Source organism: Ptychodera flava, chromosome 22, assembly GCF_041260155.1.
Source record: "Ptychodera flava strain L36383 chromosome 22, AS_Pfla_20210202, whole genome shotgun sequence".
NCBI lineage: Eukaryota > Metazoa > Hemichordata > Enteropneusta > Ptychoderidae > Ptychodera > Ptychodera flava.
In genome coordinates, this window is record NC_091949.1 from 12,362,720 (window position 1) to 12,382,440 (window position 19,721).

Consider the following 19,721-nt stretch of genomic DNA (forward strand, 5'->3'; position numbering starts at 1 on the left):
AGATTTGTTTAAATATACGATAATACTTCTTTGTACTTACGGATAGGGGCGGACGAATACACAGAATAATATACAGACAGAAATTGGTGACGAAGGCAAAGGCGGCAGAGAAACAGGGATGATATGGAGTGACATACAGAGACAGAGAGATGGAGTGACATACAGAGACAGATGTAGTGACATACAGGGACAGAGAGATTGAGTGACATATAGAGACAGATGGAGTGACAAACACGGACAGACAGAGAGTGACATACAGAGGCAGAGATGGAGTGACATATAGGGATAAACAGATAGCAAGTGACATACAGAGAAAGATGAAGTGACAAACAGGGACAGACAGAGAGTGACATACAGAGACAGAGATGGAGTGACATACAGGGCCAGAGAGATTGAGTGACATATAAAGGCAGAGATGAGTGACATACCAAGATAGAGAGATAAAGAGTGATTTATAGTACTTTTTTGGAATTAATATTAATACTAGCATCCAGTTTCTGCGGAAAAATTCTGCCCTTTGTTATAGAGACAATTGACTAATTCTTCATCGTTTTTATTTGTTGAAAAAATAACGTACCCCAGTACCGTATATTGTTCTTAAACTCTTTGACATTCTCTGAAAACTGTGTGGAGCAGCGACAGTGTTGTGATGTTAATTTTGACGAACCTAATAAAATATTCAGAACTTGTCAAGCAGACCTCTTTTTCACTGAATCTGTGCATTTGTACGTGCGCGTGGATAATTTGATTTGTCCTGTGTTTGAGAGCAGTGCTATACATGAAGGCGAAGCGACATTCGAACAATGAACGAAATATTTGTGAATATTCCGTTGTTTTGGTCTCGCATTTGGGAGAATGTCCCAAACTTTAGTTTTGCGGGATTGTGCCCTGATCACAAGTATGAATATCTGTCCTTCTTAATATGTTTAATTGACGGTACATGGGAACAGGTTGCCATGGTTACTGAGTGACAGCAACAAGGGCGAGTCAATTAGACATCGTTGGGGAAAAGACGTTATCTCCTGGGGGACGGGTGTCTTTCTGGAAGATTTAACCTTCCAAGCTCTCCCATGCCTATGGCGATGTTTATCGGAAACGTAGGCAAGTTGTGATTACAATGAATGTTTAACAATAATCATGGCGTCGGCTTGTGACTTTCGGCACTGAAGTTATCATTATGGAAGGAACAATGCCGGATGGAGTCACATCAGTTGCTTGACTTTGGTCCTCGCGTAGAAATTTGCTTTCGTAGATGTGACAACCGACAAAGGATGGAATGGTCGTAGCATCCTTGGTAGCTAAGCTAGTCAAATTTATCGCAAAACTGTTATCAGGCATTTGGGGGTCGACACATTAATTAAGAGAATAGCTGACAATAGAATCGCAGGGAAAACCGATTATCACTTTTGCTCATTAACGGCATAATTGTTTCGTTTGACAGTTGCACTTGTCCTCACAAATATCCTTGAAATGCGGTTTGTTGGCTCTATCAAAACTGCCCTGATAATTTCTTTCCGCCGGTTCAGTTATCACAAGCGGGGCAATTGATCAAGGAGTATATCTATCAGCCGAGAGCTCCCGGAGGCGTGCCAGAGAAGTTTCCTGTGGGTCTGGTCACGTGTGCACTCGGTTACTCCTACTCTCACGAGTTGCGCATCTCACTATCATCAGCATCAGCATCTGGTTGTGATTGATAGCCGGGAATTAAGAGTACGAGATAGGAAATTACAGACTCCAAGGACCGTGCACGACAAGGAGTCCCTTCGTAATCGCTTCGTCGTAGGTGTCCGCGGCGGTATTTCGCAGAGACGATTTATACGTGCAGCTACCGATATATAGCGATGTGGCAGATGCCCACGTGTGCATTGTAAATGAGACCCCGTTTACAGGTAGTTCCAAGCAGACACAGAGACGCAGCGTTGTGGTACCAGTGCACAGAGGGAGAAAGTGTGTGTGTGTGACTTCGGGGACAGGAGCTCGCCGCGTTCAAACAGCTACACACTGTCAGGAACGACAGGGTACATCTGTGAAAGACGTTGAAAGGTAATGAAAACTTATAGGATTTGTTTTTGATCGAGCGGTGTGGCACCGCGTATTCATTGCTCGCCTGCGGGATCGTCTTCCCCAAGAAGCTGGTAAGGTGTAATTCAATTACACGCAGTTGACTCGTCTAAAAATTATGACAGGAAAACCACTACAGTTGGCGATAGAATAGCAAGATTTATCTTCTAAAACATAAACAGGGCCTTACTCTGCGACTTTTCAATGTGTTGTACTCGATAGAAAAATACTTTTTCATACATAGCCTTGAACCAGAGAAATTGATTTGTGAATGTCTTTTTTTTCTTGCATGACGAAAGCGCATCGACTTTCATTCACTCGTCAAATTCCATTCAATACAAAGCATTTCCGAACTCGGCAGTGCATTGATTTCGAAAGAATGATGTTGTGTGCGATGCCGACATTATACTCAAGTATTTCCTTGCGAGTAAGCTTAACAAAAAACGCTTTCACCGCCGCTAACAGTGCGTCAACATTGTGTCACCTAGCTGATTGAGGCTTACTATTGTCTTCTTCACATCCCTAAACTCTGGGGGCGATTCCATCAACAGAAAGATGACAGCTCTGCAACCGCCTTGACGCCGTGTATTCAGTGCCGCCTCGCTAAAGCCATTAAAAGTGAAATATGGATATCCGACACAATGTATTCAAAGATGAAGCTCTTTATTCAGTGATGAAAATCTTTTAAATTCTGCAAAAAATGAAGCATTGTGTGAATATATCAGCGAATGAAATATAAAGATATATTCAATTGAATGAATCGCGGTCTGTGTCGAAAATTACTTGTTGATGCCTTTGAATCAAAAGGCGTTAAACGTCTGTCATAATCAACCATTTGTATTCTCTGAGTTATGAATACTTTATCCTAAATGCAGTTCTATCTTTTAACTATGTGATTTAGAAAGCCGCTTTTGTTCCAAGCATGTGGCAGATTTTGACGTGCACGCACTTCTTTTGCGCTGGCGTTGGCAAGTTTTTGTTTGTAGTCAAGGTTATGTAGGCAGACAATGACGGACGAGTGAAGCAAAAGTTTCAACCTGAAGTTAAAAGTGACACGCTTGACCCGCCGTGGAAACACTAGATAGGAAATTAGTCGTAGGACTTGGGCTTTGTACTCCGATCATTCACGTGAAATATCAGGAGCTAAGCCATCAAACTAATACGACCCAGTAAATTTCATTTCCAGGCCAGGGAATGTTCCCCTGATGAGCTCGCTAAACCGCTCAGGGACACTGTTTGTAATTCCCTTATTCGGAAGAGTGTTTACGCATTTTCTGTCCACGGATTATCTCGTAGCCTAATTGAAAGTTGTGACCTCTGTGTTTGCAATGTCGCTGATCACTTTCAACCACGAGCCAAGACACATAAAGTCCCTCCACTCTTTACTGTGGAGGGAACACAGCTGGACTTAACCGCCTCCCTGACAATGCTGAAAGCTGTCAACAAAATATCTGTATCTGCCATACGTTCCGAAGAAAGTCTTATTGTGACCACTGAACTTAAATTTTTCTTTAATTAGTATCAGGGATATAAACCATCTGCGCGAGTCAATTCCGAAATTGATTTTTGCCGTGGGATTCGGTAAAAGTGTCAATTTTTAATAAGCGCGTCAAAGAAGACAGACCCGGAGCCTATTATTCTTTCCCTAAACCCCACTGTTCTCAGCAAGAAGTAATTTCTCTTCGTCGAAATCTCAGGTTCCTAATCTTATCAACTGCATCCTCAAACAAAGATTCATGTAACGAACGGAATGCGTGACCTGTCAAGATACGACAGGCCCCTGAGATATTCCAGATAAAAGGAGCCCGCCTTTTAGTGATATTTTCATCAATTGATAAACCAAAAGCAAAGATAACGGCCTTTTCTGATCTATGATACCCCTGGATGAATATGGTTACAGTTGCTGAAGTTTGATTATATATTGATGTTTAAAACTTGTAATATTAAGAATCAATACTAAAACGCCATGAATTGTCGATATTCACGCTACGCAATGCATATATCATGATTTGATGACGTAATCGATTTTCGTGTTATTGTATAAAAACGTCATAGCTTTTTTACCGAGCATGACAGGCGCTAGTCTTAATTACAGATTACAGGCTTATGCTGTAAAGCGGAAATAACACTCTGTAGTTTGTGTTTTGAACAAAAATGATAAACTTTAGGGCGAAGGATGTTTGTCAGCTTTATCGCGAAACAAATTGAAGAACTTTGAATTAAAAAAGACTAGAACGAGGGAATAACAGCAGATGACTAGTCAATATCAACAAGAACTAATCCCAGACCCAGGGATTGAGGACTGTCCCTTTAATTCTAAATATGTAAATATACCCGGTGAACTGCATACTCTACCTGCATGAACCCTGAGTATATTTTATCAAATAAATATATTCAATTATCGCCAAGGAAGAATTTCAAAATTTATATATTCATACTTACGCAATATGATTTCAACACGAAGTACGTTCTGCCAAACATTCAGATTATGAATTTACCGTAAATGTGCAAAAAAAACCAAAAAAGCAAAAACACGATACTTTCACTCATCGTACTGAGGGAATCAAGAAAAGAAATGTAATGTATAGTAATGTGATATGCAGTTACCTCGCTTTTGCCTCACACGGTGATAACCAGCTATAAAATGTTACCGAGCGAGTGGATATCTGTCCAGTACTTGAGCTATGTGTATTAGCATGATTTCACAGTCAACGGAAACATCAACCATTGAGAACCCCGGGGCAGAATCGACTCTGCGCATGATCGGTTTCGTTTGCTCTGCTCCGAGTAACTTGCCGTCGCCATAGGTAAAAGTTACAAGGTATCCATTTTCCCTCCATCAAGTCATAGCATGATTTGCGACTGTTTTCTTCTCTTCGCTCGCTCCAGCCATTTCAGAATTATGTTGTTTTTGTAATTCTCCTCAGTGTACCGTTAGCAGTATCTTTTGGTGATGTTTACAGAATTTTGTTTCTGTTGCGAAATTGTCTTTTTCTACTCCCAAAATCACTTCGAAAATGCCCAGTATTAAACTTGTTAACACATTTAAGTGAGTAACGTCCGATATTAATGATAGGAAATGCGTTATTATTCAAGCTCGAATTGATTTATCAACAATAATGTTATATATTGTACTCTGCGTTGTGTTTGAAAGGCTAATACTCGGTATTTAACATATTTCAGGGGAAAAGAATAAAATTAGAATGCGCCTCGGGGACAGATATTGAGACGCCCAAATTTTTACAATTCTTTTAAGATCTACCACTTGTGGGGGCTTATTTTTAAAGTTATGGAGTAACGAGTATTTTCACTATGGTTTTTCGAAATCGAAAATGTCATTTTTTGCCAATAGACACACAACGGATGGCGGCCATTTTGAATTTTAATATCGGTAAACACCAGGAACTTTGTTTCTCTTGTTAGCCTACAAAATTTGGACGGTGACCCCTGATTGTTATTCTTGATTTGGTAAGGAGTAAGACTTAAAGTTTCATTGAGGAAAGTTGAGCAAAGGTTGAAGTATTTCACTTTCGCGGCGCTTATTACTCTAAGAATTCTCAAGAGTTACAAACAGTTTCCTCAAAGAAAAATCTGAGTCGAAATAATCATTTTATTTTATTTTTAACCATTATAAAGCTAGCACGCGCCCCAAAACTAAAAGACAAACTTTTACTCAAACTTTCCTCAATAAAATCTTAAATTATGCTCCTGTCAATTCAAGAATAATAATGGTGAGGGGGGGGGGGGTCACCGTGCACGTGCAAACTTTGGTACAAGATAAATAAATTACCCAACATATACATGTTACTGATACTTAAAATTCAAAATGGCCGCCATCCCTGTGTTCACTCTGTGGAGGAAATTTGGTTTTCGATTTTCATAAAACTAAGACGGTGATAAGTTAACTTACTGCAAGAGCTTTAAAATGAACCCAACAAGTAGCAGAAAATAAGAAGCATCGTAGAAATTTGACAGTCCGAATATCTGTCCGTGAGGGGCATTCTATCTCAATAAAACCAGCAGTGTCAGGTTACCGACAAGTTGTCGGTCATCGATTAGTAAACATTTATGACATCACATTGTATATTAATATATCACGTACGAAAGACAAAAGCTGTTATCTCATTTATCATGTGAATAATAGCGACATGATCAAACGATCCTTTTAAGAATCAAATCATTGCGGAGGCGACCGGCAAATTCCTCGGTGATTATTTCATAGTCGCGGACATTGCTTATTATTCGATAACCATTCTCTGATTTGCACAGAGCAAATATTCTTAAATGCACCCTATATTTGATAACTTAAATACTGGTTTCGCCCCATAGAGAATGGCGTTGCGTGAGACATGGTTCAACTTAGATTTTACTTTTAGTCTCATCTCGTCCATCTACGTAATTCCATCGACATTTTGGACAAAACCGCAATAAATTTTCTTAATGCTCCATATGTAATGATGAAAACGAGAATTGATGCTATGAGAAGATAGATTAAATGAATTAGGAGAGTAAAAAATCTCTAGAGAGAGCTAAAGTAACACTATTGCTTCTAAATTGATGTTTTATGAAGTGTCTGGCAATGAACACTTCCGAAACTTTGAATGAAATGTTGATCTTGGTTCACTGTTTGGATTTTTTTTTTTTTGACAACAACAACGAGCGTATTCCCACTAACAAGAAAAATGTATCATCAGTGGTATTACGGGAAAACTATTTATTTTACCACAAACAACTTAGATACTTGTGTAAGTAGGGAGACTAAGTGATCCTAATATTCCTTGAATTTCAAAAAATATGCAACTTGTGCCGACACAGAACCAAAAACACCCACCGTCTATGAACATGATCACCCTACACATGTGGTGATGCCAAGTTAAGAAATTGTACAATATGTTCTTAAAGGACGGATGTCTTTGAAATTTGGTCATATAACATTTGTCGGCAAAGGTCATCACAAGCGCAACACTACAGTTGTGAGACAGCATACCATGGTATAATTATTTTACGGAAACAGTGCATTATCTTCCCCTGGATTAAGCGTCCTGGTAGCAAAATGTTGGTCTTTAAAATTGCAATCTCTACTATAGCGTTATGCGTGACCTTGTTATACACATGTACTTGCGCATGTCAAAATGTTACGAAAAAAGATTGCGCGCATCTTTAGATGCACGTTTGAATACATATGCCGCCAAATAGGTGTAGCTTTTCATGTGCAAAGCTGTTTTAAAGATGGGCAAAACAAGCCTTTCTTGTGAACACATTACCGAAATGTTATCGATTGATACAATGTGTCTCCCATATGGACAGGAAATGCTGTGCATGCCTCCCGAAAAAACATCATAACATCACAAATTGTGCTCGTCGAACAAAATAAGGACTTTTGCACACATTTTGCCAGTCCTAGGCGACTGTATCAGTTTTTATCTCGTTTTCTTCTTTCAAGTGAGAGTGGAAACAGTTTCAGACTTCCTCCATTAGTGTCTCGTCTTTCAAGGTTCATTTACGTCTCATAAGTGTCTCTCTATCAACTAAGTTGTAGTGCCTTTTACCATGCATCAGGTGTCGTCCCTAACTGTCTGATCGCGTAAATTCATCTACTATTCATTGTTTTACGCCCCGGATTAACAGACATCGGGTGTAAAATTGCCGACGAGACATCAATATGTGATGTTTAGGTTTAAGGATATTGTGAAAAAGTAATCAATTATGGCTCGATGACACCTCCCCTGTAAGCTAAATACACAGGCGAGCGCGGTGGGTGTAGCGCGACGCCCTCGGCGAAGATTCGATTTCAAACTATGGGCTTAATCAGTTTTTACCGTTATGTTAACCATTTATCAGTGACTTGTTGTGGCCTTGCCGTTCTTGCCGACTTCCTTAATGGTTTAAATTTCGGCCGCAGGTATGCCTAATAGACCAGGAGTAAATGGACTTTTGCCAATTTCTTCAGTTATTTTTGTCCTACGTATGTTAACTTTATGCGAAGTTTTCTGGCCGCCTTCCTCAATTGTGTTGTAATGTGTAATTCGCGGTTTCTCAAAATATACCGTGTATTGATAACGCCCATGATCTGACATACATTTCTAATGTTAAAAACTTACTTTCTGTCCAGAATTAGATTCGTTTGTCGACAACAAGAGCGGATTTTACACTCTTACGGCACTGCAATCGAGTCAAACACCGGGTATTGCGACATGCCCAAGGATATTGAACTATGAATTCTTGCTGATAAACGGAACAAAAAACACTAAAAAAAATTTGAATGGTTAATAATGGGGTCTTGGCAGAATTGTTCAGTACGTGCAGAAGTGGTTCAAAAAAGCGATTACCCACACAGCGAGAAATCTCAACTCGTAAAATCGTGTAAACCAAACTGTATGCATATTATTCGTTCTTGATTCGTCGGAACCATCTAACTCATGCATGAACACGAAAGTAGAAATTGACACCTGAAGCTGTCATATTGACTCGTAATTGCGTACTCCCAGCGTTCTCGTTACCTGTGAACTTTAATATCTATATTCCATAAAGCAGTGTGTTTTAAAGTTCAGAGTAGAAAACCTTACCGTTCTCTAACCTAAATTTCAATACAAGGAAATGCATGTGCATAAATCGACCAATAATTTCTGCAAAGGGGCAATTATTGAGAGAAATGCGTCGTCAGAAGCGAAGTAATTTGGAAGTTTCTCACTTACAGCTGTTTTGAGACAGTCTTTGTTTAAGAATATCTGTTCGGTCAGAAAATTCACATTCAGCTGCTCATTTACATAAAACCCGGTGATTCGTTGCATCCACTGTTCGAGTAACGGTTTCGCATCCCAAAAGAAACGATACAATATGGTCTTGGTCGTAAATTTGACCGCCTCATTCCATCTTTGTCAGAATCATTACGGCGACTGTAATCAACCTGAAACTGTCCACTATGCGAAATAATTGGAAAATCGCCATACACCGATGTCGATCTTTACTATCTCCCTTAAGAAGAACAAAACAGCTCGTAAATGGGGCAGAATGGCCGCCATTTACGTTGATTGCGCTGCGGGGGTCTCAATAAAAGAAAATAGAAAAAGGCCTAGTGGCATGTGATGCCTACAATACTGTTAGCATTCCGAAAGAACACCTTTTACGCTGAGGTTCTTTACACGAAGACGATATGGACTGCCCAGCAACCTATTTACGTGAAAATCCACTTTGATCTCGAGCTCCGTAGTTAGATGCAGCGCTTTATGTTACCTAGGCGGGATTAACTTGCTTGCTTGTTATGGCATACTTGACTTTGAAAACGGAAGTGACGTAATCTATGTATGTTGACTTTTGTTATGTTCATAGAAAAGTTAAAGGTATACTGTCACCTGTTCCAACTTTGCCACAGTTACCATGGAAAGAGAAAATCTAACCAATCACAGATTTTAAGCGGGTGGCCGCTTTTTAAAAACAGCGCCCTTACATGGGCATTTTGAATATCAAGGAATGCCCTTTTGACCATATATTGGCATATTTAGATTACAGGTGACTGTGTACCTTTGACGTTGACACAATATCGTTTATTCTGTGGGTGTAGTTCGAATAAGGCAGCAAAACTTTGGAGAAGACTGAAGAAGTATCATTTATCAAGCCATGATCGGCTTATATTGTTCTTTTGTAGATTTTTGTTCACCTAAAACGAAACATTCAACACAATTTCTTACGCTTGGTAACAATTTAAGTCGAATAAAATTGAAAATCTTTGACCTTATTCCCTTCTAACTCATACACCGTTGGTTACAGTTTGGGTTAGACTTAGATGCATTGCTTTAAACGCGTAAATTCTTCAGTTTCCGTAATCCAATCAAACGCAATCTTGCACAGATATTTTATTAGCTATTATAGGGCCAGCGGCAACATCAGATAATTTTTGACTATTTTGTTATTAATGTCGACAACAGTCGGTTGTTCTACTCCTCACAGCATATCGATGTAGGCCTAGTATTCAGCTTGTCAACTCAGCCTGTGCATTATGTAAACTGCATCGACAATGAATTCTGGTCCGGACTAGAATTCAAATGTCAACAATTAACAGTGCATTCTACATGTGCAAGTATAGACGATGTGTTGGCAAGTTAAGAAGGTGTTTGACATGCTTTTTGCCGTAGAACAAGAACTTGCAATTGACCTGCAAATCATAAATAGTGAAAAAAAAACCTTACGGCAACTGGCTCTTTACATTTACTTCCCGTGATATCACACATGGAATCTAAAGGATACTAGCTCTATTGTTTGCTTCTTCCTCTGTTTATTTGTTTGTTTGTTTGTTTATTGCTTAATCGTTTGATTTGAGTGATTTAAAACCGCTTTAATCGTCATTTTTTCTCGAGTAATTTTTTCCGTATCCTTTGTATTCTCAAGCGTTCACAATGTTGCGAAGTTTGACACTTGTTTTTTTACAAAGAAGTGTGAAAAATTCGTCACCTGAAAAATGTAATGAGTTTTAAAATTCCGTGCTTTTGTCATGGGTGTGTCGGAATAAAAAGAACCAAAGACGCCACAAGTTAACATATGCATAAATAGCCGCCTCAAGCCATTTGGAGGAAACAACATTATTGATTATCAGACTGAGTTTAAAAAGTCCTCCTCAGTCATTTGCCGCTATGTTCAAAATGTAATGATACTTAGAAAGGTATTAGATTAACAGTCAGACAGACAGGTGCACAAAGAGGCGGGCGGATGAGGACAGAAAAAGTGCGACTTTCACATAGAGGGGTAAAATATCAAAGGGGAGTCAAAAGGTTGTACGGTATGCACAGGAGTGAGGTGAGATGGGAGGTAGGGCAGAAGAAACCGACGTAGGACAAACAACTCAAGGGATTCAAGACATGCAATTGTGTTAACAAGTGGCAATTGGAGGTAATTTTTAGGTATCGAGACACATACTCGCACAGTACTTTTACAATTTACCCAGGCAATGGGGTCGTAGAACAGGCGTAAGGCGTTTTGATTGAAGTAACAGCCGCAACGGTATTTCTGTAACTTGGTTTTGTGGACAGTGTTGACCACTAAGAAAAGTATACAAAGACAAACTAATATTTCTTTCCTCCAAATTCAACTTATCCGACTAGTGACGTACGTGTAAATACACCCAGATTCAAAATTAAATGCATTTTGTTCAAGTCAATTATCTATACACAGCGGATAACTTGTGAATGATCTAGACCTTTGTAAGATGGTAGACAGGACAGTATTGTTCATCAAATAAAGCCAATGAGGTATTGATTTAGTATTGCCCCCGCAATGTTATCATATCTGAGGAGAGAGCGAGAAAGAGAAGGGAGAAGGACATATAGACAGAAACTAATACACAGAAATACACAGGGAGACAGAGAACGGGAAGACAGACAGACAGACAGACAGACAGGAATAGAAACACCTTGTCGACCAATTTTTAAACTCTACAGCTATCACCTGTCAAACATACAAATGTACGTCATAGTAATTGAGCCATAAAAGCTTTGTTGAATGTTGAAGTGAATATTCCCGTCAATAAACAAGACAACGTACAGGCCAAATGCAGCAAAGCAATGCGTCAAGTATTGTGATAAAAGAATGGCTTGCAGGAAGGAAAAAATCACGTGCACAAACTTCAAAGATGACATCTCTCTCTCCCTCTCTCTCTCTCTCTCTCTCTCTCTCTCTCTCTCTCTCTCTCTCTCTCTCTCTCTCTCTATCTCTCGATCTCTCTCTCGATCTCTCTCTCGATCTCTCTCTCTCGCTTATCAAGCTTACTAGCCACCTGAATTAAGTCGAAGTTTTAAGGTTTTTAATGACATAGGCCTATATCCCATGGTAAGATACATTAACCATCGTAGATTGCCTAGCCAACAAAAGGACGATTAAAAGGTCCCAAAATAGGTTATTTCCTAGTGAAATTATCTCATGAAGTCATGCAACATCAGTGAAATTCATTCAAATGTATTTTATTACGTTCCTCGTATATCGCACTTCACGCACCCCATAGTTATCATTTTGCCGAAACTGACCTGGAACTATTTTCAACTTGACAACTACTTCCGGATGTGAACATGATTAAATTACGCAATCTTTTTTTTCTGAAAGATAGCCATTACGCAACGTGTTCCTCCATGATTGACATGGTAAATCACATGTTTACTAAATTATGCAAGCAAAAAAACGATAAGTCGCATAGAAGTGATTTAAATAATATCCGTGCGCCATTCAAAATCCAAGAAAATCTTTTATTTTTACGGCTTTTCGTTTTTCATGGAAATCAAGCATTTGATTGTCGTTCTCAAATCAAACCACAAATTCAGTATGAAAATTATGTGAAAGAGAGATGTAACAAAAGCATTAAACTTTAATACAGGTGGCCTAGGCTAACCCAAACAAGGGACAATGTGTTCTCGAGGCTAGAGATATTTTTGCCTTCCTGACGTCCTGGAATAGTCACCTGTTGGGACTGTAATATATAATATTCAATTAAATTAAATTAAATTGTATAGTATATGTTACAGTCCTGACAAGATCTATGTCCTATGACTGAAGGAAGGCTTGCCGGATTCAAAGTCTCAGCTGGCGGCCATAAATTTGCCTTCGACGCCATTTTGAATGTACTTGCTGGAAGGTAAGGCTTTTACCCAATGAGACCGTTGAGGGCGTAGTATCTTATTGATTTTCTTGTCCATTAAAATTCTAAATTTGCTCATTTAGTGATGAGAAACACAAATGAAGCGTCAAAACCTGTTTTGTTCTGAGTTAAAGTCACTACTTTCTTACCATCTCATAAATACAAATTATTTCATCTTTCACTTCTATTGTTCATTTTCCAGAATAGCAGTTTTAGTATAGTTTGGCACGATTTGGAGCTTGTGAAAAGATCTACTGAATCATTTACAACGACAAAAATATCTGTCGTAGGTGGTTGCGTTCTCCAGGGACCATGCAGTTTCAATGCAGCGAAAGACAACGCTTTCTAGTCGACTTACGACAAATCCCCTAGGAGTGTGAAATCTTTGCTGCGTTCATCATTTCCTCTCCATAGAACAATACACTTTCCTTCGCGTGTTTGGTTGTATATTAGATTATTTCAAGTTCGTTCGTTTGCTTTACCAGTGTACGATATGCTGTATATGTTACATGTATGCTTAAAAGTGTGGATTGTTCAGTGACCTTTCATTTGTCATGTGATCATTCTTTTCACTGTCTTTTTATCTCAAATGAAAGCATCGTATCCGACGAATCGAACTTATCTATCGTTTCTTTGACAGGAAAACGGAAATGTCTAACCCGATCACGATAAGGCACGGCAGGGTCGTCGTCCTACTTGTTGTTATTGTCTGTTTGTCAAACGTTGTTGCCAAGAGGAAAATTGTTGATGCCAAGATTTATACTCCAATATTCGGAAAGAAGGATGCTGCATATTTCAACGAACCATACACACGGTGGGACGGAGGAAGAACGGATAAATCTCAAGAGACAGAATCGTTGGAAAGAATATTTGCAAGGATGGCCATGATGTTAAAACAAGAGAGGAAAATGGCCGCCGAACAGGAGGAGGCCAAGCCCTACATTGAATACGACCAGACAAGAACGTCCACGACATCGAAACGGGATCTTGGTGAAGAACAGAAAAGACATGTCTACGAACTTCTCAGGACTTTGCTAACCCAGTGAACACACAAGAGTCGTCCTTTTGAAAAGTTTCGCTGTTGAAGAGGCTTTTTTGAAAGATCGTGAGCATAAGCTACTTCGGGTTCTTCAGCGTAGCTCCGAAGAAAATTCTCTGAGTCGACCCAACGAAGGAGCCTTTTCAGGATAAAATGATTTGCGTATTTCTTTTATGTTGACAGCAATTAAATCAGCGTAACCGAAACTGACGAAAATTTGATTTATTTCCATAGAGATTGTTCAACAACACTATTTGCTACGATGCAAAATTGTATCCATTTTTCAATGTAATATTCTTGTTAACGATAATACAAGTACTGAATTTCTCACAGTTTATTAAAATATGTATGAATATTATGGCAAATTCTTAATGTATGAAAGTTTCACATTTTCATGATAATATAATCCTTTTTCATTGTAAAATATTACTATTCATATTTCGTTGACATGTATGAATAAATTATTATTTCAAGTTAGTTCTTAATATGCTTATAAGAAAATAGCTAACGGTTATTTCATGCATACAGGGGCGATCCTTTTCTTTGCCTTTATGATTGTAAACACACTAAATTAGCAGCTATAATGTTTTAAGATGATGTATAAGCGTATCTCCTTCTAGAAAAAACTCGATTTTTATCCCAAATATTATAATTGCTGTTTAGACGAGTGTTTATAGTCATTTACATTCACAATAGTCTGTCACATAAAGTGCCCCTCTTTAAGGGATGCACCATCAATCTTCGAAGGGGTTGGTCAGCAAATACATAATTTGTTTCGCCTTAAAAGATATGCGTTCGTGTTTGTCTTCCCTAGAATCCCTTACTTTTTCGCATTCCAACTATGTGAATATGTTCTATCCAAGAGCAGCAAAATATAAAATGTCATTGATAATTTTTACTCCACTTATATTTTCAATATTTGACCATTCCCTTCTCAGGATCTAATGACCCTTCCATTATTTGAAAAGCTTTGTGGGCAGAAGGAAAACTTGTTGCCTAGGGCCTCAGTCTTTTCCGCACGCCTATAATTGCAATGATAATGAATCGTTTTGCTCCCGGCAGTACATTGTACCCTGCACACCTGGATTTTTCGATAATATTTTGGGTTTCGCATTCCCTGGGGAGACAGAACCTTTCAAATAAGTTAAATGAAGGTAGGGCATCTGATTAATCACTAAAATCAAGTATGCTCTTCACTAGAACAACCAGTTGTAAACCAAATCTGAAATAGTTAATGTTCATACTACAACGCTCACAAATAATAGTCTAAATTACTCTCTTTGACTTCACTGTACTTTGAACTTATAACTTTATTGTTTGGCATGCAATAGGGAGCTTTTTGTTCATTACATCTTTTTAAATGGGAAATAGATTTATTGTAGTGAGTCAAACGACGTTTAATTTTCAAAATTTTAGCAGTTAATATGCGGTCCACATTGTTGATTATGTTTGGAAATACTGTATACATGAGATTTGAATATTTAATAGAGTTCCAACGTCATAGTGAACTCTGCCTTAGATACAATGTCTGCAACTCTGTAATTAGCATCAGGCTTAAATCCTAGTCTGATTGCATAACAGGTTTAAATAAACGAGTAAAATTATATGTGAGGCGCTGGCGTACTGTCGCGCTGTAATTTGCATATTCAAAATGGCGGCTTGCATGTGTTTAACGGTTCCATATGATTGTGTCACTTCAACTAAAGTGACCGTTCTCTCTCATCACTAAGTCTTTCATGTCAACTTTTCTCATATCCATAAATGAATTTCTTTCTTGAAAGCATATGCTTAAGAATTTACGTTTACAGTTGTAGACCTTAATTAAGAGAATAAAGCATAGATAGATAGATTTTATGTTTGTCGTGGTTGATTTTACACGAGTTACAGTTCTCTCAGCTCTTGCTTCTGTACAATCGATAAAGCATGCGATTTTACCATTACGATTATGCTTCAACACGTGCAGATTATTTTATGGATTACTTTTAGCTGTCAAACATTCTTATATCTGAGGGAAGGTCGCTGTAAGTATCGACGCTATTGCAAGTGAATTGTCAGCGATTGAAACGTCTGAAAGTCAGTCTGAGGAAGGTTAGTTGTGAGTTCGAATCCCATCGAGTATTTACTGGATATAGCCACCGTGTGTACGCGAAAAAAAAGATTACATTGCTGTGACAAAATAATATGATGGAAATAATATTCGAATTTTAAACTAACTGAAATGCTATTGAACTATTTTTCTAGATGCTACTGTGCATGATAATATTGATTTTGTTTAAGGTCACAAATGCGGTAAATATTACCGGAATTCCCAAGCTATGCATCAGGATTTCCTTTGGTGTATCCATGCGTTCGTGCCTAGGGATAAGGTAACTGTTCCCGAGATTCCAAAATCATTTACCCATGCTTTTCAACCATAGATACACATCCTGGTGACACGATCGAAATGGAATGGTAAGCCAGGCTCAGGGACTACTTCCAAGGAGGGGTTAACGGATCATCAGTCGTGCGGTGTTTCCTACCCTTGCTGAGTCCTTGCCTATTGCTGATGCACAATCATTATAACGTTAAATGTTCTCTGAAGCGTACCACATAAGTGTTTTAGGCATACTAGGTGCGAGAAGAAAGCCAGCTATTAAACTTTTACACCTCATTTTTCATTTTATGCCGTGAACGAAACAGTGATGTGAAAGCAGAAAATATAGGTTGAAGCCAACCCAACAACGACAGCCTGTTCACCACCATTTAAATTTAAACACAACAGCGATCGTGGAAATTCAATACTTGACTCTATGTGAAAGAAATAGGGTAAAAGTTAAGTTTATACTCAATTAATATTATATGTGTCATGGTATTATGGATTTCAACGGCAAAGTTTCTTCACACTTTTCTGTCAAAGTTCACCCATTGATATCTTTAAGTAGTTTTGTGGCGTTACGGCAATTTAGTTAGCAGTTTATGATCGATACGGTATGCTACAGTCCCGCACCACAAGGAGAGACTGCGGACATGCCATTCTGTTCCACATGTCGTAAACTGCTGTATAGAGCTGTCTTGAAACCTCTGCCAAATATTTTGACATTCTCCTACGCTGAATATGCACGCCCCTTTAAACGTAACCTGCATTTGTACCGCCCTGCGAGAACCCCCTCCAGTGAAAAACAAACCTTGTTCCTAAAACACTCCGGGAGGCACTCATTTCAAACAGCGAAACACTCGCTCACGTACCGTTGAAATGGATCTCACATCGAAATGGATGGACTTGATGAGCTTGGTGTCTACATTATCGCTCAAAGGCAGGAATCACAATGGCGCTTTACATGGTGAAATGAATATCATACAAAAGGATAAACAATGAGTGGAAACTCTTCCCGCTAACATTGGTCTCCGCACGTTGTTGACTGCATTATAATCAAAACATATACCGTTTCAAAGGGAAATAACCTCAAGGCAAATGTACAAAGAGATATATTGACTAAACGCATAATTATTTTACATCTAAAGATAAGAAATACTAAGTTACCAACCTCGTTTTTTTCCAAATTCAACCTTTTTTGATATTTTAAATAATCACTTATCTCGCAATTATGTACACACCAGTCGAGGTTCATTTTCAAAGTTTTTTACATTCGCGAGATCACAACAGAATCCGTATTTAAAGGTATCGATGACACTCGTGGAAAACGGAAGCTCTCGTCAATCTTAATTAAGCTGCTTCTGAACAATTGTTTTGGTATATTCATGTATTTGTCAAGCAGAATCATAAAAAGTATAGCCATTAAGATGGCCGTCCGTTGGAGTAGGAACAATTATTACGATTGATATGTTCTTGAATGACCTTCCTCTGTGTTTATTGGTATATCGTATACTTTCATTGACTGTTTCAAGATCAGCAGATTGAAATCAATGTTAACATTTTGTGTAATGTAAAACGATGTAGTTTTACAATACGTATAAGACTTGAACTGCACACAGCTAATTGCTGTTGAATCCACCAATTGAAAAGGCAGTACTACCTCGACATCCGTGAAAGACGTCACCTCCCGCAGTAATCGACTGTTCTGGAATCGATATGTAATTCATGTCACCAGTATAGCGACGGGCAAACCCAGGGGTTACTTTTTAGGTGTATTTTAACACTACGTTAAACATACTTTTTTAAAAAAAGGAGTCGGTACCATTACTTTGATGTCGCTGGAAGTACATATAAAAGTGTCTCACTGCGATGTTAATTTTGCTGACTCATTTATGTTGTGTAATGCTTAAATGCAATTAACTGTAACTTTTAATGATTTATATGTTATTTGCAAGGTCCTGTACTACTCTTCAAAGTGTGATATAACTCCAACTATTTAGCTTGTTAACACACCGTCGAAATGTGTAAATGCAATGCCATTGTTCATTTGAATTCCAATCTGCACTAGAATTCACTGGTCATTAACAGATAGCAATTAACACGTGTACAGACTGAGTTGACAAGCTGAATACTATGTACCTGATTATGCTTGGGACAAGACACTGTGGTTGACATTGAAAACAAAATTGGTGAAAAATTATCAAAAGTTAAATCTCCTGGCAATTTAAAACGTTGCTAAACGTTCTGTTAAATTATATATTCACGGCCCTTCCATGGACCGTCACATAATCTTGTTCGATTGATCAAGTGGTGAAATTGAATAAAAATGAAGATTCCGTAAGGATCCGATCAAAGGAGACGCGCCATGTACAGTAGTTTAGCTGCTTGGTTCCTAGACTTGGTTCAAGTCTGTGATTTGTGAATGTTTGAGTTTGAGTGGGGCGAACGCGATGATTTGTGTTCTGTTTTCATATGAAACGCGTGAGTGGGGTGAACGCGATGAGTGGGGTGAACGCTATTCAGGGGAGTTTCTCCCGGAATCAATCCGGCAGAAACTAACTCACTACTGCGCAGACTCAAAGGTAACGCGTTCAATTGATCGCCTGGGCTGCAAAATTCCAAAGAGGTCTGTATGAAATAGGAAACACACAAGGGAAACTCTTACAAAAGATTTTGTTTTAGAAATTCACCGACTTGGACAAAGTCTACTTGGCTCCTTGATCGGAATTAAGTGTGTAATATCAAATCTCTGGTCGAATCTTAATAGCGACCCAATAAACCCGTTGAGTTCTCGTTCACAAGTAAATTTCTAGTTGCCCTATGACTCAGATAACCAAGATATGATGCTAGTTGTCGACGTAAGACAACCCTATATATTTCAGAGTTGATAAAAAGTCATCCGTTGAAAAGACCAGACCGAAGACTGCCATACAGTCGTGCAATTTGCATAACGACACCGACGGTGCATATAAATACAGAAAGACCCCTAAGCGTAATACTACAGCTGATATTAAAATAATTTGCATAATTTGTAAAGGCACGTGATCTGTTTTCTAGGGTGAAGTACGTCATCTGTCATTATTTTCCACGAACGGTCGCTGTACCTATAAAGTACAGTTCAACGCCCATCGCTTCACAGAGAAATGCAAAGACCGTATCGACCGTAGTAATCTGTGTCCGAGGCTGCACGTTTTCCATGAATTTATGGTGAATGTAGCGTTACAAGTACTGTGTAGTGCCTTTCACTTCAAATTTCCTTATTTAGTATTTTCTCAGTAACCACCTCTGAACATTATCAGAATAAACGAGCCCAAAACACGTTTGTGATGTGCTTTACTGGTTCACGTCCCCGTATAATATTAGTGTCTTTATCCAGATTTTGACGGTAGATTGGATTATGAATTCGACTAATTCTTGTAGACTACTCTCCTGGTCGAAGACAAATTGTATACTATCATGTCCTGTCTCCATCAATTGATTAAAAGCCCTGCAATGTGTTATTTTGAATTGCGCGTTATCACCTACATAACTAGATAAGCTTCTAATTCTTCCATCCACCCGTTGAAACTATGTCCACAGCATGCATAAACTATTTCAATGGTTTGCTCAACTTTCTTTTTTTTTGGTAATAATTTCCTTCGACCACGATT

General features: G+C 38.6%; 1 protein-coding gene across 1 annotated transcript; it reads left to right on the forward strand.

The window, feature by feature from the left end:
• The first annotated feature begins 1,785 nt into the window (after positions 1 to 1,785).
• Positions 1,786 to 15,572, forward strand: LOC139122708 (uncharacterized). The gene is made up of 2 exons (XM_070688329.1): positions 1,786 to 2,043; positions 13,320 to 15,572. The coding sequence occupies exon 2, from the start codon at positions 13,330 to 13,332 to the stop codon at positions 13,723 to 13,725; it is 396 nt and encodes a 131-aa protein (XP_070544430.1). The 5' UTR covers positions 1,786 to 2,043; positions 13,320 to 13,329; the 3' UTR covers positions 13,726 to 15,572.
• Positions 15,573 to 19,721: the final 4,149 nt, after the last annotated feature.

Excerpts from the sequence above, each read along its gene's own strand:
- LOC139122708 (XM_070688329.1), top strand. The coding sequence starts at position 13,330 with ATGTCTAACCCGATCACGATAAGGCACGGCAGGGTCGTCGTCCTACTT.